The 21,753-nt window shown below is 35.3% G+C and overlaps 1 protein-coding gene across 3 annotated transcripts in view; it reads left to right on the plus strand.

Annotated features, from left to right (window-relative positions):
• The window catches only part of nwk (nervous wreck), a 179,763-nt gene that overhangs the window by 94,085 nt on the left and 63,925 nt on the right, over nucleotides 1-21,753 (plus strand). For all 3 annotated transcript variants that reach the window (XM_069815116.1, XM_069815127.1, XM_069815134.1), the window contains exon 3: nucleotides 17,268-17,313. In XM_069815116.1, the coding sequence (XP_069671217.1) occupies nucleotides 17,268-17,313 (46 nt within the window). The remainder of the gene's footprint in view (nucleotides 1-17,267; nucleotides 17,314-21,753) is intronic.

A 21,753-nucleotide genomic window follows, 5' to 3' on the forward strand; every position in this document is an offset into this window, starting at 1 on the left:
GCTGGAAGGGGGCGTGGAATTTAAAGAGCTGTCAAAATTGTTTTCATCGAAGAATTCTTTTTTAAAATTTCTGATTACAAATCTAGTAACTTTTTGTTGGCTCCCTGAAGTTACTAGATGAATGTAAGAATGTAAGAAAATGTTTAATAAAATGAGCTAGAAGCATTTCTCACAAAATAAATGCATAGAAACATGCAGCAACCTCATAAATACTTCCAGTAAAAATTTCATCCAGATTGATTAATATTTGGCATAAGAAAGTTGGTGTCTAGTCAACAAAAATGAACACAGACAAATAGATTTGAAAATAAAATGAATATTTATGTAAATTAATATTCTCCTCCGCTACATTCATCTAGTAACGTCAGGGAGCCAACAAAAAGTTACTAGATTTGTAATCAGAAATTTTAAAAAAGAATTCTTCGATGAAAAACAATTTTGACAGCTCTTTAAATTCCACGCCCCCTTCCAGCCTTAATTTAAAAAGTGTAAACATACGAGTATTTGTAATCAGAATTGAGCTGAATCCATTTGGGGTATGAAAATATAAATTCTGAATAAGTGAAATAGCTAAAAAAAAAATTGGAAAAAATTTCATGATTTTCAGTGGAGTCTTCCCTTAATTGTCTAAAAAATGTTTTCGTACAAAAAACCGAAAATTGATTAAAAAAAAAGCTCAGTCCTTTAAAGAGAGATATTTGTTGCTCGGCGATCAGTCGATGTGTGCACAGTATGAATAGCCAGGTTTGTATCTTGTCTCGACCTGCTACTACAACGCCTACCCGCCACGTGGGAGTGCTCGTGTCAGATAGTACATTATTTACGCGTAGCTGGAGTACGGAACGTATATCCGTGCGGGCGGATGTCATTTTATTCTGGATACGCCATGACGTGGACTGCTTTAGTCAATAAGCGTCATTCTGCTTCTGCCTTTCTATTGTGATAGTGGAGGTGAGGTCTATTTTGGGACCTTCCAAGCTTTTCCTTCTTATATTTCTAATGGTATGAAGTATAAAAAGAAAATACTCTGATGCTGCAGAATTCGGTTTCGAGATTTTATAGCAAATCCACATTTCAGCGTCTCTGGTACCGGAAAAGTGGCACCAAACATGTGTGCTTGTCTGTCTGTATTTAAGGATTATGCATAAAGCAGTGTTTCTCAAACTTTATTTTACCGCGGAACTCTTTTCAATCTTTAGTGAACCCGCTGAACCCTTGCAATCCATTTTCTTTATTTTGTCATTGGTCTTATTATTATTTTTATTGGGTTATTTTACGACGCTGTATCAACATCTAGGTTATTTAGCGTCTGAATGAAATGAAGGTGATAATGCTGGTGAAATGAGTCCGGGGTCCAGCACCGAAAGTTACCCAGTATTTGCTCGTATTGGGTTGAGGGAAAACCCCGGAAAAAACCTCAACCAGGTAACTTGCCCAGACCGGGATTCGAACCCGGGCCACCCGGTTTCGCGGCCAGACGCGCTGACCATTACTCCACAGGTGTGAACGCTCTTATTATTATTATTATTATTATTATTATTATTATTATTATTATTATTATTATTATTATTATTATTATTATTATTATTATTATTATTATTATTAGAGGAGAAGGTGGAAATATGGGCTAGGAATGGTAATATGGTTTACCTCGTTTTTTACTATGTATGATGTTGTTACCTAGCGAAAAAGCTCTAAAACTCCGTTTAAACCTTACGTTCAGTTTAAACTGAAGTTTTTCGTTTTGCTTCGTATTATAAACCTTAACTACCAGTTAATCTTGAATTAACTGGAATTTAACTTGATCGGCAGTTCTCTGCCGTTTAAACTGCAATTCAAGGCTCAACAGTCCAAGATGGCGGTTCCCGCTATACACATGGATATTGCAATTGTTTTCCAAGAACTTATGAGTGACGATAAGTGAGTGATCAATATTACTGAACGACCACGGCGGCCAAGAATTTTTCGAAATAGAGTGCACCACTTTGGAATGTACATAAATGAACATAAGCTTTAAAACAGATTGAGGTTTTCGAAGCAGACAGTCCTAACTTTCAGAATTAGGCTTATAGTCCTAACCTTGTTTCGAAAAATTGAAACCGGGATACAACATGCAACAGAAAAATGAGAAAGTGCAAAAAGATGTGTTTTAGGGTTTGAATTTAAAGATTATTTGAAGAGATAAATGATTTCTCTTTTATTTTTGAAAACATTCTATTGAATCTCTGCATCAGTTACTAGTTGCGCTGCGCTATTTTCCCTCTGGTAGTAGACATACTGAAAACGATGGAAGATTTCGGATGTGTCCGTAAATCTACTATAAACCTATTGCACATTGTACTGTGTGTGGCAGACAGTCTCCTGGTAAGATTTACTATGGAGCCTGATTTATAAACACACTAATAATATTACCTAATTTTACTAGACTCGTAAAAATAATTTTTGTTTTACTGAATTCTGTTTCGAAAATATTCTAGACAACACTAATATTATTACTTTATTACTCAGTTGATTCTGTATGGAGTTACGTCGCGGATGGTCATGCAAGGTTCGGTTTGGCTGCATTGTGTTTGGGAGTATAACGTTGGTAGCCAGCGTTAAGAAACTATTTGAGGTTAAGTCTGACAAGCATACTGAAGTACGCGGTATTGGTCGTCTTTAGGTTTTTTGTGACACTCTCTCTGATATTAAAGAACAAAGATGTGTCTTAAGGGAAGACTCCACTGAAAATCATGAAATTTTTTCAAAATTTTTTTAGCTATTTCACTTATTCAGAATTTATATTTTCATACCCCAAATGGATTCAGCTCAATTATGATTACAAATACTCGTATGTTTACAATTTTTAAATTAAGGCTGGAAGGGGGCGTGGAATTTAAAGAGCTAACAAAATTGTTTTTCATCGAAGAATTATTTTTCAAAATTTCTGATTACAAATCTAGTAAGTTTTTGTTGGCTCCCTGAAGTTACTAGATGAATGTAGCGGAGGAGAATATTAATTTACACAAATATTCATTTAATTTCAAATCTATTTTTCTGTGTTCATTTTTGTTGATTCAACACCAACATTCTTATGCCAAATATTAATCCATATGGATGAAATTTTTACTACAAGTATTTATGAGGTAGCTGCATGTTTCTATGCATTTATTTTGTGAGAAATACTGCTAGTTTATTTTATTAATATTTTTCTTAAGAAAAACATTAATAAAATAAACTAGCAAAGAAAAATATTAATAAAATAAACTAGCAGCATTTCTCACAAAATAAATGCATAGAAACATGCAGCTCCCTCATAAATACTTGCAGTAAAAATTTCATCCAGATTGATTAATATTTGGCATAAGAAAGTTGGTGTTGAATCAACAAAAATGAACACAGAAAAATAGATTTGAAAATAAAATGAATATTTGTGTAAATTAATATTCTCCTCTGCTACATTTATCTAGTAACTTCAGGGAGCCAACAAAAAGTTACTAGATTTGTAATCAGAAATTTTAAAAAAGAATTCTTCGATGAAAAACAATTTTGACAGCTCTTTAAATTCCACGCCCCCTTCCAGCCTTAATTTAAAAAAGTGTAAACATACGAGTATTTGTAATCAGAATTGAGCTGAATCCATTTGGGGTATGAAAATATAAATTCTGAATAAGTGAAACAACTAAAAAAATTTGGAAAAATTTTCATGATTTTCAGTGGAGTCTTCCCTTAATGAAGATTCTCCACTAGCGTCAGCTATTTTAAATCAATAATATAATTAAACAGTTGCGATGTTCTTATTTTCTTTCCTAGCAGTAATACCAATCGTATTCCACTACGGTTTAACTTAACTGAGACTCTATAATACGGTACGTTGAGTTAAACTCATGGTTAGGTTTAACTTAGGTTTAACATAATCTTTAGATTAACCTTGTTTATAAAACCGGGCCTTAGTACTTACATCTCGTATTCATCAGTCTGCGTGCACAAAGAGTTGCACCAGTTGCCTTTGAGGTGTGGATGTGGTGTGTTCTTTGTATTTTTCATCAATTTCAAAGTTTTTGCAGGTACGTAGTTTCAATTTTATTGAAAGAAATATATTTCGTGTTTAAAAATCAAGCTTGATGTGTTTCACTGATTAAGAATAACTCTATCACATAGCATAAGAGTAATATTTATTTAGAACAACAATTGCCATACATAATCTTAGAAACCTTCATGAGTCGATGCTGCTAATATGGGCTACCGCTATGTGTCAAATATGGGATAGGTAGCCCATATTACCAGCACATTAACACGTCCCGTATTTTCACCATCGTATTTGCGTTATTTGTTACAGAATATTGCCATTGATGTGACACAGGTTTCCTACTTATGTTTCTTTGTTTTTTTTTTTCCAATTTTATTTTCAAATTTTTGTGGTAGCCCATATCTAGACCCCACTACCTATAGAGGACCAGTTCGTCTTTCTTTCAAAAAGTAATTATATGCAAATATCTATTGCAACCATCGACCTTTAAGACTGGAAAAATTGTAAAGTGGGTGCTCCTGTTATGGCCATGTTCCTGATATGGCCAACCCCCCCCCCCCCCCATTGTGAGTTAGTTAACCAAAAAATCCGTTAAATTGCAGCAGCATCCAGTGAAAGGGCATCCTGGTATGTCACTTGATCGTTTTCCATCCAGTCAGGTTGAGCAATATGACGTCAGTTGCCTGTTTTGCGGTTTTCATGTGACCTCTTCTTATTTTTCTCTGGTAAGTCTCCTTTGTTTTATGCATGTTTTTCAAAGACTTGTTTCATGAAAACCATTGTACTCCATTCAGTTTTTAATGTTCTGTTGATTGGTGTTGTAGTTGATGGCGTATCTTTTACGAGTTGTTCATAATCAAACGATTTTCGTGAAAGCTTACCTGCTCCTGATATGGCCATATCAAATGCACCATGGCCATATCAAGTTCATTTCACTTTTACTTTTTCACCTGACAAATTTGCATGCCTTATAGCTGGGATTGCGCAAAAATTTTGTATTTTAAGAAAAACAACTTAATTTTTTATGGAAAACCTGTTTTTTGACTACACTTTTTAATTATAAAACAGATTATTAAGTGTCATTTTTATTCATTTTACACCAAAATTATTTAATTTTAACACAACTGCGCTATTAAACTGAAAACAATAATGATTTGTAGAACATGGAACAAGGGTGGCCATATCATGTGCACATGTTCCTGATATGGCCACTAGGTAGACTTTTGGAATTTAGGACTTTTTGGACAATTAAAGCTATTTTTATGGGGAAAGAAAATTGTTTTAAGAAAGTCCATTAGACTGAGAACGAGTAAGAAAAAAGTGGTTTACATTTTTTTTAAATGGCGGCTAGAAAAATTCTCAAACCTTAGCATGGTCATATCAGGGACATCTACCTTATATGAATAATTACTTTGTTTGTCAATAAAGATTTCCAAGTAATATGCCATACCATTTTCCATTATTATGAGGAAAACAAAATGGTAGTCCATATTTTCACCTTCTCTTCCATTATTATTATTATTATTATTATTATTATTATTATTATTATTATTATTATTAAGGGCCGTACTTTGTCCCAGGAGCCTACAAGATTAAGTATTACTCGAGTTTTTAAGTAGACGACGATCGTGTTCTAACAAGCGAAGTACTTGACTGATGGCTCACGCGATTCTTGTTTGATCAAGTTGGGCTGAACAAAACATGGACCACTTTAACAATTACACTAGTATTTACAATTTAAATTATTAAGATTATGTACACTACTACAACACGTTATTTTTTACTATGTACACTATAATAAAAAATGTAGGGCTACATTGATCAAACACTATTTATACCATTAACTTTATGCCTCTATTATAATGCAAGGTATTTTATTTCATAATACTCTAGCCTACTTATTCCGTAAATTGTGTACAAAAGTGTAAATAAAATTTGATCAACGTAAGCATTAATTCTTTATGATCGTGTAACAGTGAAAATAGCGTATTTTAGTGTGCATATTGTAAAGGGTTGTCAGAAATTGACTACTTTCAGAAGCCGATTGTCAGAGACTGCTTTTCGTCTCTAAAATATGATATTTGTTCAAATATTACTTTAGTAGAATATTTATTTTTAATGTATCAATTTTCCTTCAATATGTCAATCATTTCTTCGATCCAGACATTAAATTTTATATATAGAGTACACTTGAACAATACCGTAGTCGGTATAACGCTGGCCTTCTGTGCTCGAGGTTGCGGGTTCGATCCCGGCCCAGGTCGATGGCATTTAAGTGTGTTTAAATACGACAGGCTCATGTCAATAGATTTACTGGCATATAAAAAAACTGAGAGACAAAATTCCGGCACACCGGTGACGCTGATATAACCTCTGCAGTTGCGAGCGTTGTTAAATAAACCATAATTAAACAAAATTATCGAAATAGATTATACTTTGCATTACCTTTAACACACAGAAAATTTGTAATATTCGTTAACTCTGCTTCTATTAATATTTTGCCAGAATTTTCACGTTATTTCAGAAATACAAGGTTCCATTTTATACATCTTGATTACACAAATTTTAACACTGTATCACTTCGGAATATGTATTATATGATTTTCTCGTGTTAAATTCTATCGTACCTGGTTTACATGTTTCGACCTGTTATTGGCCTTCGTCAGAATTGGTCGTTGCTGGTCTTGGCGCCTCTTGTTTTGTTTCCTGTGGGGGTGTGTTTGTGTAGTGTAATGTGGAGTCAAAGAGTGTGTGTGTTCTGAAATTGAGTTGTGTGTTGAGAATTTCATTAGGGTGTGTTTTTGTGTGTCTATATATTTCATATTGTTCTAGTGTATTTAGTTTCTGGCTTTTTGGTTGGATGTGTAGAATTTCCAAAACCAGGACGAGGACGAGATATTTCAAACCCCATTAGGTAGCCAACTTCCTTACATTTATTTATCTCATCTTTCTCTTCCTGGCTATGATTTAAGACATGTCAATTCCTGGCGTTTAACAGTTGCCGACCTGGATGGCTCAAGCGATAGAGGCATGGCATGTCTCTATCGCTTGGCCCGAAAGATTGTGGGTTCGAGTCCCGCCTTGGGCATGGGTGTTGTGTACGTACTACTTTAAGAAACGGAAAAACAGAAAACAGAAAAAGAGAAACGAAAAAGGAGTAAAAATGAAGAAAAAAGTAAAAAAAAAAAAAAAAAACAGTTCGTTGGCACATGGTATTGAATCAATTTTTCTACAATATTATTAATAAATGGATAACTAATAAATAGTTACCTTCATCTAAAGATTAAGAAGATTAAAATTGAGATAAAACCTAATATTATCCTTCTAGGGAGAAGATCTAAAAATATCAATATTCATGCACGTACAGAAGAATTATAGAAACACGTGGTCAGTAGTAGTAGTAGTAGTAGTAGTAGTAGTAGTAGTAGTAGTAGTAGTAGTAGTAGTAGTAGTAGTAGTAGTGGTAGTGGTAGACATTTTTAATCTTAATGGGTGCAATACACACAGCATTTCGTCTATTTTTAGAATTGACAATACAAAGTTTAGTCAGTTTTTATTGTTATATTACATTATAAAAAGAAATAAAACTGGGAAATAATGATGTTTTGGAAAGAGGTTCCAAATAAGAGATACGTGTGTTATTTATTTTTTAGATGGACAAAAAGTATTATCATTTGGTGGAAATTTAAGCAATATATAACATTGTTAAATCATGTGGATACTTTAATAAATCCAGGAACATTTTAAAATTGAAGGGGTTAATGCAACAGTGGTCTAACTCCTCTCAACAGCAATTTTGTTGTTTATTGATATTTATTTGAAATATGTAGAGACTTATGTTTTGATGTTTAAGTAAAGTAAATATTATCAGACTAGCCAATTTTAATTGATTTTAGCTATTGATATTATTGTCATCTCAATGAATAATTAATTGTAGTCATTAATAATGATAACTTAATCATTTAAATTAGTAATTTTTGTAATGAATAATTGAGGACAATGGATAATTAAAAATTGACCTAATTCGTAATTAATTTTAATTAATAGTTCAATTAATCTTTCATTGGTTCTTACGTAATTTATGGCAGACAGACTGACACGACTAGGAGCATTAACGCCTTTCGTAAACTCTCAAAAGTGAGCATCATAACAAAACCAAATAAGGGTTCTAAATAAGAGATACTATCTCTTAATAGGACCCCTAGGTATCTCTTATTAGGGAACGGAATAAATAAAAATGAAATACGAGCTACCCAAGGTCATAAATCATCATCTTTCTTATTAGCAATCTACCTTATTATATGCAACATTTTCCCAGCAATTTTATAAAATTAATAATAAATTTGTTGTACCTTGCATTAACTGCTGTTCACTTCCTCAACAAAGACCATCAAAAAGTTCAAAATGTGAAAAATTACTTTTCCTGCTCTCAGCTGCGTTGCTTACTTTCAACTGAGGTTAGACAAAGAACACGATGTCTTAGAAGCACAAACATTGATTTACCGTAGTTGTCGAGAGACGGCAAATTATACCGGAGAAATTAACAATGTATCTCTTATTAGGAACCTGTCTCTTATTTGGGTACTTTACCTTACATTATTCAGCGTGACAATGTTTCTATATATTCCTAATTGAATCGTTGAGCAAAGTAAACATATTACATTTTGTCCGACGGAACAACAAAAAAGTTCTCCTTCTCATTCTTTACGAAACCACCTCTTACTGCTTGCAGAGACAGAGTTTGTAGAACGACACGATACCGCCACTGCTTGCCTTCAGTACGTGAATGAAACACACAGCAATGTACAGAAAACTCCTCGTACCCGTTTGAATGTCTGTGATTACACGATGTGATCACGACACACGCTTTGGTCACCGCTGAATTAGATAATCCACTAGAGCAAGTTAACTTTAAGTCCTATTATCTCAAAACTACGTCTCATGGACTTGATCCACTTTAGCTCTGAACGCCTCATATGTAACTATTGTTGATGAGAGGAAAGAGGGAAACGGGAGTATCCCCAAAAAAACTCTCTGTAACCCATACTTTAGTCACCACAAATTTCATTAGAATCAGGCTGGGGATCGAAACTTGGACGCCTGGATGTAGCTTTAGCCATAGACGCGGCAAGGAAATTTGGAACAAGGAAATAATAGCTGGAAAGCAAGAGAATACTTGAAAATTGCCTTCAACTGCGAAGAGCAAGCTTCCTAATTTCAGCAACTTCGCATGAAGTTGAAGTGAGTTACACGCTCCATTCCCGGTTAATGAAAAGAGAGTCTCCCTAATTCGATTTGTTGCACTGTCTTATAAGAAGGAAGGGCCTTTTAGTTCCACATCCGGTACAACGTTCAGAAACATATTCTATGATAATAAAAATTAACACATTTAATGTTAGAACAATATAGATCTACATTTAGGTAGAAAGGAAGAGCCTATTTTTGTTTATACTCATATCTTCTTCTTCTTCCTCTTATTCTTCTTCTTCTTCTTCTTCTTCTTCATTATCATTATCATCATTTATGTCTTCGAAACTTCGATACCCTCCACACTACACAGGGAGAAAAAGTGAATTTAAATAATAAAAAATACAGTAGAACTCCGATTATCCGTCTCCCTATTAACCGATTGGCGGATTATCCGACTGTCTTTTTCTCGTTCCTTTTCTTTTTTTCTTTTTTCTTGCTACAGAAACATATGAAGTACTACCACAGTCTAGTATATACAGTTACGAAGCTCAATGCGTAGTAAATATCCATCCATAGATAGTTGCTGACCACTAGAATCGCTACTATCGCCTAATCACAGACCATGCGAAATAGTACCTGCACAGTCTATTGTTCCTAGTACCCTCATAAACTCAAGCTTCGTAACTGTATATACTAGATTGTGGTATTACTGTACGTTATATTAGTACATATTTTTTCTAGAGTATTATTATAAGTGTATACACTTACACAGTTTTGTCTGCTGTTCAAGTGCCGTATACTGTACAACTTCAAGACAAAATGTATTTCATAAATGTCAAAAGAAAACGTGTTGGTGTTAAGTATCGAAAAAAGTGCAAATACAGAGTGTCCGGGAAAGATCTGACGAAAAAGAGTAATTATATATCTGAAACTATTACAGTTATTATCTCAATGTTTTCGCAGTTAGAAAGAGAAACTCAATAAGTTTTGTTATCTAGCAGTATGCTCGCGCGTGCGCACGCCATTGCGCGAGAAGGAAACGAGAAAAAGCTCGTTCTGCACAGCGTATGTAGTTAGTCTTTCTCTGAGAGCTGGGAATGCAAGTTGTGCGTGTACCAAGTGAACAGCCGAACAATGTTTACCACAGTAGGGAAAGCAGAAATGCTTCTTATGGCTGGCTGTATTTAAGTCAGTGAAGCGTTTACAACGTCGTTTCCAAACGGACAAGAGCTCACAGTGAGAGATAACACATACCTTGATATGCTGCGAAATTACGTTGTCCCACAACTACCACCAGAAACCGTGTTTCAACAGTGCGGAGCTCCCCCCCACTAAGCTAATCATGTGCGCGCTTTCCTCGATTACAAGTTCCCTGACCGTTGGATTAGGAAAGGCGGATCTACACCATGGCCACCACGGTCGCCGGACATGACCCCACTGGATTTCTTTCTGTATGGTTTCGTAAAACATAAATTGTATCGCACTCCTGTGACCGATATTGCATAGTTACGTGGCCAAATCTACGAAGATATGGCACTAGTCACACCGGAGATGCTTTCGCGTGTGTGGCAGGAGATTGAGTATCGCCTGGACATAGCCCGGGCCACAAATAATGCTCATATAGAGGTACATTGAAACTTATTGTGTTTCTCTTTGTATCTGAGAAAACATCACGATAATAAATGCAATAGTTTCAGAGTTATACTGATTTATTTTTCATCAGGTCTTTCCCGGACACCCTGTACTTTAGTGGTTTGGGGAAAGAGAAACTGTGGCTCATCTCGCATCAGAATACGAAACTGATGTTATAACTGTGCTCGATTTAATAAGACTCAAGGATAAAGTGTATAAAGTATGTAAATCTACAACACGAGACCTCTACTATTCCAAACTTTCCGTTGAAAGCCATTACAAGGAAATTCATTACCCCTTGAAAACACATCGCTGACAACCGAACTTAAATTAGTGAACTTCTGATTCACTACCTAGCGTGTTAAATACAAGACCACAGAGAAAATTCCTAAAGTTCAAGTATTTTTCACTTAATTTACGAAAATATTTTATGGTACGGATTATTCGATGTTTTCGATTAACAGTTCATTCCATCCCTTTCATTACCACGGATAATGCAAGTAAAGAGATAGGGTTGGAAGTAAATCCCGAAAAGACAAAGTATATGATTATGTCTCGTGATCAGAATATTGTACGAAATGGAACTATAAAAGTTGGAGATTTATCCTTCGAAGAGGTGGAAAAATTCAAATATCTTGGAGCAACAGTAACAAATATAAATTACACTCGGGAGGAAATTAAACGCAGAATAAATATGGGAAATGCCTGTTATTATTCGGTTGAGGAGCTTTTGTCATCTAGTCTGCTGTCAAAAAATCTGAAAGTTAGAATTTATAAAACAGTTATATTACCGGTTGTTCTGTATGGCTGTGAAACTTGGACTCTCACTTTGAGAGACGAACAGAGATTGAGGATTTTTGAGAATAAGGTTCCTAGGAAAATATTTGGGGCTAAAAGGGATGAAGTTACAGGAGAATGGAGAAAGTTACACAACACAGATCTGCACGCAATATATCCTTCACCTGACATAATTAGGAACATTAAATCCAGACGTTTGAGATGGGCAGGGCATGTAGCACATATGGGCGAATCCAGAAATGCATATAGAGTGTTAGTTGGGAGGCCAGAGGGGAAAAGACCTTTGGGGAGGCCGAGACGTAGATGGGAAGATAATATTAAAATGGATTTGAGGGAAGTGGGATATGATGATAGGGACTGGATTAATCTTGCTCAGGATAGGGACCAATGGCGGGCTTATGTGAGGGCGGCAATGAACCTCCGGGTTCCTTAAAAGCCAGTAAGTAAGTAAGTAGTAATGGAAGTTCTACTGTAACCTGAGAGCTGTAACACACCGCTAAAAATAAATGAATCATCAAATGACTGAAAGCAAGTAATGGTCTCTTAAACCAAATTATAGTAATTTAGTAATTACTTCTGATGAGAAAGTTTTCTGGAGATACGATACGATCACTGCGAAATTTATACAGGTAGACTACTTAACAGTTTCGTACATCACATAACATCCTATACTGGATAATTAACAAATCAACTAGCACGACTTTTGACTTGTGGAACTCCCCTTTAAGCTCGAGTCCTAATACAGGGTGGCAGTGAAGTAACCCTGCAGATTTTCAGAGCAAATAGCTCATGTTGTATGTAACAAAAAAAGTGCAATACCATACTGGTGGAAAGTTCAGAGTTTTCTCAGAAATATATTTTCCCCCAAATGTTTAACATTTGGGTTTTACTCAAATTAAGATTTAGAGAATTGGTACTCAATCATTCTGATAAATTATGTAATGTTCCTGTCATGTTTATATCTACGTCATTAAAAGCTTCAAAACAATCGTCTGCATATGATATAATTTCATCAGATCTGGCAGCTGGTAGATTGTTAAAAAAATATATTAAACGAATATGAATAGAAAGGGCCAATATGGACCTTGCGGAACCGTATGTTTATAGAAAATTGTTTACCGTTATAGTCGTATTTATAAAAGTTTTTCTACCCTTGAGATACGGTTTAATCATGGATATAATTCCTTTCCTTGTACACTATAAACCAGAGCATAATATTTTAACATAATGAGGCAAACAGTTAAAAGTTCTGTTAAGGTTGCACATACAAATAGCAGCATTTCGTTTGGTCTCAAATACTTGCAATACTCAACGGACAAAATATTCGATAGGTAAAAGTAGTGGATTTGACAGATCTATAGACTTAGGCCTACTTACTTACAAATGGCTTTTAAGGAATCCACAGGTTCATTGCCGCCCTCATATAAGCCCGCCATTGGTCCCTATCCCGTGCAAGATTAAACCAATCTCTATCATCATATTCCACCTCCCTCAAATCCATTTTAATATTATCCTCCCATCTACGTCTCGGCCTCCTCAAAGGTCTTTTTCCTTCCGGTCTCCCAACCAACACTCTATATGCATTTCTTTATTCGCCCATACGTGCTACATGCCCTGCCCATCTCAAACGTCTGGATTTAATGTTCCTAATTATGTCAGGTGAAGAATACAATGCGTGCAGCTCTGCGTTGTGTAACTTCCTCCATTCTCCTGTAACTTCATCCCTCGTAGCCCCAAATATTTTCCTAAGAACCTTATTCTCAAATACCCTTATGCCCACGTGCATCAACGTCGGTTAGTGTAACCATCGGTTAAAATTGTGACCTAATCCCCGATTAAGCATTTTTACGGTGGATCGACCTCGGTTACGACTTAAATAGGAAGTTAACCACAGTAATCTCTAACCGGCCAAATATGAGCGGTTAAAGGAGATAACCAGCGATTAGTAGAGCAAGTAAAGCAAAATGGCGGCCATAACCACAGGTGATTATTTCGAAGACGATTATTATTGTGCAGTACTTGAATTACTTGGATAGAGCATGAGCGTGAACGTTATTTAGTGGAAAGAGAGAATTCTTGCGAGCAATTAGGTGACAGAAAATTTCAGGAGGGATTTCGTTTATCAAAATCTACAAATGGATCAATTGAAATAACACAAGAACAATCATATTTCTCCTACGGATCGGCTGCTTATATTACGATTCTATGTAACTATTATTTTCTGTATTTTAAGAGGGAATACTCGAATACCAGTATCTCTTTCTCTATGTCACTGGCTGAACAAAGAGAGGTTATGGATGGATCTTAGGATAATGCACAATTCCCTGGTGTAGTCCAAGATCGTACACACATTCCTACCAATTTTCTGCATCCTTTTCCTTTATGGATATTCCATCTTTTTTATATAATAGGCCTACATTTAAATCTAGTAATTAAGTCTATCGATACTTCAACCTAACATTGGGATATAATCATTTTTGGATTCAATTTTCCATTTTGTACGATTTTAACCTAAAAGTACTGAAAAACAAAGAAATGGAACTCACAAATATAACAGCGCCCAAAGGCAAACAAATGCAACGCGAAAATGTAGGATACGTTCATTTCGATGTAGAACATAGTGAGCGCAGTCGTTTTTAGACGTTGACTATTATCTTTGCAGCGGTATGGATGCTTTCCTTTAGTCATTTTGTAGAAACAATGTACCATCATAGACTTTACTCTGGTTAAATGAGGTGTCAGCTAGCCATGTTTTAGTAATCGGTGATTATGAATGGTGCACATAAATTACATTTTAACCACGGCTACTGTTTAACCATCGTTTCGTAATCTATGATTACTGCGTTTTAATCAATGTTGATGCACTTCGCCATTAATCTCTGGTCCTTTCTCAAAGTTAGAATCCAAGTTTCACAACCATACAGAACAACCGGTAATATAACTGTTTTATAAATTCTAACTTTAAGATTTTTTGACAGCAGACTGGATGACAAAAGCTTCTCAACCGAATAATAACAGACATTTCCCATATTTATTCTGCGTTTAATTTCCTCCCGAGTGTCATTTATATAAGTAACTGTTGCTCCAAGATATTTGAATTTTTCCATCTCTTCGAAGGATAAATCTCCAGTTTTTATGTTTCCCATTTCGTACAATATTCTCGTCACGAGACATAATCATATACTTTGTCTTTTCGAAATTTACTTCCAAACCTATCGCTTTACTTGGTTCAAGTAAGATTTCCGTCTTTTCCCTAATAGTTTTTGGATTTTCTCCTAACATATTCACGTTATCCGTATAGACAAGAAGCTGATGTAACCCATTCAATTCCAAAATAGACTACGCAATAAAATGCTACAGTACTCTTTTTACCCCGACGAAATGATAGCTCATATGATTTTCTTCGGAATTATTTTTATGTTAATGACTTTCATGTTTTAGATAAAGGAGTTTTCAGTCTTTAAGAACAGCAAATACATTCTAATAGAAGCCCAGAAAACTATTGATCTCGGAAATTTTCGACATGAAAGTGGTTGGGATATCGTTTCATCTTTACTTTGAACTCACACGAGTTCCCCACGCATGGCAATACACAGCTCTTTATGACTGATTAATCAGTAAAGGCTTCTACTATCTGAGTGTGATTTGTTGCCCAAAGGTGAACTGTTTTTATTAGGGAGGGATATAAATATATTATAAAAACATATACTTGAGTGTGTGGCTTTTAGTTCACCGCCGGTACAGTCCACTGCTATAGTCTCTCATTACTGCATATGCTAGTGGATTATGGTGATTTTTCTAGTTTGAAGGTTGAATTTTCTTTTGCCAACTTCGTTTCGAATTTCGATACTGAGAAATACTACAACTGGTAGTGATTTTCTAACTGTTAAGTTGGCAGCAGGAACAACTGTTTTCGGTAGTGGAAATTATGAAAATTTAAATTCTTCTACATTTCTGAGCCGATTACCAAACCAAAGATATAACAAATTTACGTGGCTTCATTATTGGGACCGGTAAAAAGTATTTGGTAAAATGTTGGTATAGATTAAGTATAAATTATTCTCATAATTAACAATATCAGCTGTTTTCTGCTAAACTTAGTCGTCGCTGCGCCTCCAAAATCCGCTATGTGTTTCAAAAAGATTTTTCAGGAGCAAGTAAAAAGCATTGTCATTTTTAATTCCCTTGACTTTCAAAGCTTATTCATTCATTCATTCATTCATTCATTCATTCATTCATTCATTCATTCATTCATTCATTCATTCATTCATTCATTCATTCATTCATTCATTCATTCATTCATTCATTCATTTATTTATTTATTTATTTATTTATTTATTTATTTATTTATTTATTTATTTATTTATCTATTTATTTATTTATTTTTCTTGCAATGATTGAAATTATATTGAAAGTATGTTTGAAAAACAAGGGAATTAAAGGTGACGATGCTTTTTTCTTTCTCCTGCAAAACCTTTTTTAAAACATATAGTGGGTTTTTGAGGCGCAGAGACGTACTGCTTTTACAATCGTTAGAGGGAGATGAAATTTTGAATTTTATAATTCGGGTATATTTATCTGCTATTGACGACACTGACCGTTATCTTCGTCATCTATTCATAGATGTAATAACTAAAGAAGCCACACTTAACAAATTATCGATCACTATCGAGTAGTAGCAGTCAGGTGTCTTTGAATGCCAGTGTACATTGAAAATTAGTCACTCTAAGTACCGGTAGTTAGCTTCTGTTTCAAGGAATCTCACCCTTACCATTTTGTTCTAAGTTCATATCAAACGTGGAATGAATGACAAATGTGACATATACTTTTTCCAGACATTTTGTCTACAGGCCCACCATCTTGGTGATCACCATGCTCGTATCTTTTCGTTACATTATTTTTTAAAGGGGAATTTTGCCACTTCTATGAAAGATAATGTTTAAAAATTGTCATAGAACATTCCTTAACTTGTTTTACAAATTTATAATGTATCTTTAAGATAAATATAGGTTACTTTTGGGAAAGATTATAAAGATATAGATAGGTGACATAAAGAGTTACTAAGTTTAAAGTATTGCTAAGCAAAAGAACCCAATACTTTTATAAATGCACATGTTTAAATACAGAAAAGATACAAAAGTAAGTATTTTAGAAGTTTCATATCTCTACTTCTTACAGTTTCTTAGGAAATGTAACTTGATATTTATCAAATTTAACTTACCGCATGGGACAGTCTTGCACACACCGGTTTTATATTCAAATAACTTAAGTAGTTCTTTCTTTCACAACTAATGTCACATATGGTCAAATCCAATTCTTGACAGTGTGCCATATCTGCCCCAGTATCCACTTTGAAATATTATATACTTATATTATAAGTTATATGAATATAAAACCGGTGTGTGCCATATCTGTCCCAGTATGCGGAAAGGGGTGTCGAGATAGGGGGTGTTAGAGCATCTCTAGAGAGAACTGTGACAAGTATACGCATGTAAAGTAAAGATAAAAATGAGCAATAACCATATTTAAGAATTAGTTTGAAATAAAAATTGTGATAAACGTTCAAAATTTAACTAGATAGTTTAAAATAAAATAATGATTTCATGTATGTAAACAGTTTTAATTTCTCTCTTTTCAGAAACTTCACTCTAAAACGCTCAGCAATAGAAAAATCATACTCAGAGGTAAGTAGGAAACTAGTAATAGTTTAAGGAATTAATTTAAGAATTTTTTAGCGGAATGGAAATTTACAAGATTATTTAGGGCCAAATTAAAGAAGTACCTAATTTCTCACGCCTTCTATTCTGTAGGTGAATTCATGACATTCAATAACGCTTCATGAAATTGACACTAAAACTTTGTGTTGTACTTGCTTGCTTGCTTACTTACTTACTTACTTACTTACTTACTTACTTACTTGCTTTTAAGGAACCCGGAGGTTCATTGTCGCCCTCACATAAGCCCGCCATTAGTCCCTATCCTGAGCAAGATTAATCCAGTCTCTATCATCATATCTCACCTCCCTCAAATCCATTTTAATATTATCCTCCCATCTACGTCTCGGCCTCCCTAAAGGTCTTTTTCCCTCCGGCCTCCCAACTAACACTCTATGTGCATTTCTAGATTCGCCCATATGTGCTACATGCCCTGCCCATCTCAAACGTCTGGATTTAATGTTCCTAATTATGTCAGGTGAAGAATACAATGCGTGCAGTTCTGTGTTGTGTAACTTTCTCCATTCTCCTGTAACTTCATCCCTCTTAGCCCCAAATATTTTCCTAAGCACCTTATTCTCAAATACCCTTAACCTATGTTCCTCTCTCAAAGTGAGAGTCCAAGTTTCACAACCGAACAGACAACCGGTAATATAACTGTTTTATAAATTCTACTTTCAGATTTTTTGACAGCAGACTGGATGATAAAAGTTTCTCAACTGAATAATAACAGGCATGTTGTACTAGTAGACTATATTGTAAATCTCTTCTGTATATATTTCATCTAGACTGTGACTATAAATTAAGACTTTATAATAGTATTAGGCCTAAGTTTTTTTACTTGTTCCATATTCTAGCTGTGAAGTAATGTATGAATACCATGGAATGTTAATAAATACAATACAATACAATACAATACAGTACAATACAATACAATACAATACAACACAACGTATTGTATAACCTGGATTAACGTAACTGAATTGAAGGGGAATGATTTAAATCTCACACAACTCAGAACTACATATAAATAAGCTTTGGATATAAAATAATTTTCGGATGTCTAGGAATCGATTTAGAAATCGTAGAGAGCTGGGAAGCCGTTAAAGATTCTTTCAACTTGTCCAGATGTGTTTTAATCAATAGAAAGTGATTAAATTTTAATGTTTAATATAAATGCACTAATGTACATATACTGTATTTAATACGAATGTTTTCTTCAATCACACTTTAGAACAGGGATGGGCAAAGTGTGCACGCTTACACTCTAAACAGTGCACGCGCGAAAACAATAACCGTCCCTATTTTAGAATTTAAATGTGAGCATGCACAATTAACTATTGTGAATGCTCACATTTAAATAAATTTATTTTAACATTATTTCCGTTCTCGTTCTCGTTCCCGTTCCCGGTTTATTGTGAATCAGTCTTAACTTTAAAAATATTAGACCTATGTTTCTTTGGTCTTAATATTCTAAGTTTTGTGCTCTGCGAATTTTCATTTAATTTTCAGTACGCTTTCTCCTAAAACTCAAGTTACATTCTATATCTGAAGTTATTCTTCAATTTGATTATCGTGAGTAGAAGTAGAAGCAATTTGTTCCTCCTACAAAAGGTCTTTGTGTGACTTCAGTACTTTTAATTTTTTTCTTGAAGATTTGTTGCCTCTCGAAGTAAAAACAGTCTCGTCTTTCATTTCATCGATATATAGACTTACACCAAAACTCTAGCGAACCAACTTTCATAAACTATCAAGTATTCCGTGCGCTCTGTCCCAACTGTTTGTTTTGTCTAGCATACTAACAACTGATAAATCACTTTTGAATCAGCGCAGCTTTAAGCGGAAGATATGTCTATATGGGGAACATTTATACTTTTTGTTTAGATTTTCAAATTATGGCGATTTTGCCATGCAAAGTTGTTAATTTAATTTTGTAAAAACTTAAAATCAATTTAGGAAGCCGACGAAATTTCACTTAATCGATTCATTTTACACATAACATTGACATGTTTTTATATCTATGTAATTATGTATCCGCATTTGCAAGAGATTACGCGGAAGACCAAGAAAAAGATGGGCCGACCTATTCAGTGAACGTGTAAGAAGCCATTGGTCAAGCAGAGCAAGACATAGGGAAGACTGGAGAAACCTAAACAGCGACTAAAACCAGTGCGACAGAAACAAGCGAACAATATCAAACAGTGCAGAATGTGAACCAAGTGAACAATTCCGAGGTTGTAAACATCTCTTACGCGGAGTAGCTCACCGCATGAGACAAATAGAGCTCTCCCTCTATAGGAGGAGGCCTTTGCCCTTAACGGGACATTTTTAGGCTAATCATTTCATTTCATTTCATTTATGTATATTGCTTAGAAAGGAGATATGTCGCATCCCTAAGCATTGTCAGCCTAAATACACTTTTTGTGCACCCGTGATGAAATGAGTTGAGTGACGACTATGGTGCACGGCTAAGCCAGCCGCATCATTCGTCTCTCTGTATGCCATACTTCTAGTGGTGGTCTGCCGTACCACAGAGATATAAGATAGTTGTCATATACTTGTCAAACCGAGCCACCGGCGTAGCTCTGTCGGCTAAGGCGCTTGCCTACCGATGCGGAGTTTCGCTCGGGCGCGGGTTCGATTCCCGCTTGGGCTGATTACCTGGTTGGGTTTTTCCGAAGTTTTCCCCAAGCGTAAGGCAAATGTCAGGTAATCTAATGGCGAATCCTTGGCCTCATCGCGCCAAACATCATCTCACCATCACGAATCTCATCGACGCTAAATAATCTCGTAGTTGATACAGAGTCGTTAAATAACCAAGTAAAATAAAAAAAACTTGTCAAACTGTAAAATGTCCACACCTGTGGAGTAACGGTTAGTGCGTCTGGCCGCGAAACCAGGTAGCCCGGGTTCGATTCCCGGTCGGGGCAAGTTACCTGGTTGAGGTTTTTTCCGGGGTTTCCCTCAACCCAATATGAGCAAATGCTGGGTAATTTTCGGTGCTGGACCCCGGACTCATTTCACCGGCATTACCATCTTCATCTCATTCAGACGCTAAATAACCTATGATGTTGATAAAGCGTCGTAAAATAACCTACTAAAAAAACTGTAAAATACTCGGGAGATTCGACACCTTTGATGAAGCTCTATGTCTTCTTAAATCCACCATTACTGCCATCTACTATCTAACAAACTTTGGGCAAACCGCGAGGAACATTCACCATAGCGGACCGCCGATTCGGCGTCATGGAAAAATAGGAGATGGCCTATTTTTTTGAGACATGATAATGAAAGGCCTCCCTCGAAAAAGCATTATAGCCATAAATGAATGCATTCAATAGCTAAATAAACTTGTATCCTTGATTAATCAAATGGTTTTGTTACCTAAATATAGGCTTAATGAAGCTTAATGAATGCATTCATTTGCATTCAATAGCTGAATAAATTTGTATCCTTGATTAGTCAAATGGTTTTGCTAGTAAATATAGGCTTAATGAAATATCCCCTGACATTTTATTTTCTCCTGAAAAGTGTAGGCCTATTATAAATTTGTTGGTTACATCCTTATCCCAGGGAGGTCTTCAATTAGTATCGATGGAATTGATGATAGCGGAATGGTATTTGGAGAGCTAAGGCCTATCTTTCGACATGTGATTATCTGACATTGCCTTACAGTTGGAGAAAATCTCGGAAAAATCCAAACGGGAATTAACCCAAGCGGGAATCGAATCCACGCCCGAGCGTAGCTTCGGATCAGCAGGTCCGTTCTAACGCCTGAGCTATACCCGTGCCTACATATGTTTATGTTCACAGTATTTGCTATGGTAATGTTGATTACCTTACTGAGATATGGTAATAATAATTGTTTACTATATTCACAGTTGTTGATTTTGATTTTATTAACTGCAACAAATTCTGTTTTCATTTTTCTTTTTATTAGTAATCCACATTGTAGATGAGTAAATCATTGTGGCCACGTTGCAGGAGAAAGCCCGGTTTGTAGTTTGGTTTGTAATTTATATCCTACAGTCCGGATCTGTAACTGTCCTGCAAAGAATTATCGCCGTTAATAGAGAAAGACTCCTCAATCTGAACTAAGCATCAGGAGATGATTAAAAAACTAGATAAACTGGTAGCGTGGAAGATTTTCCCCGGAATGAGAGTTCTAGGGCCTCTAAGGAATCAACTGGTAGTGTGTAAACATCATTTATACGCAGTTCTCAAACGTAGATTCGAAGAGCTTCCTGCTAAGTCAACAATCCATAAAATCTTGCATAAGTGATTGCATTTGAGTGGTTATGAAGTGCAGTTTTGAGTTTTCATATACGGCACCGAATTTAATTTGATTAAGATAATGATGAAGTTTTTAGGTGAAGTCAGTTTTTATGTGTTAGTCTACGCACCTATCGA

The sequence above is a fragment of the Periplaneta americana genome, chromosome 2 (assembly GCF_040183065.1).
Source record: "Periplaneta americana isolate PAMFEO1 chromosome 2, P.americana_PAMFEO1_priV1, whole genome shotgun sequence".
NCBI classification, from domain to species: Eukaryota; Metazoa; Arthropoda; class Insecta; order Blattodea; family Blattidae; genus Periplaneta; species Periplaneta americana.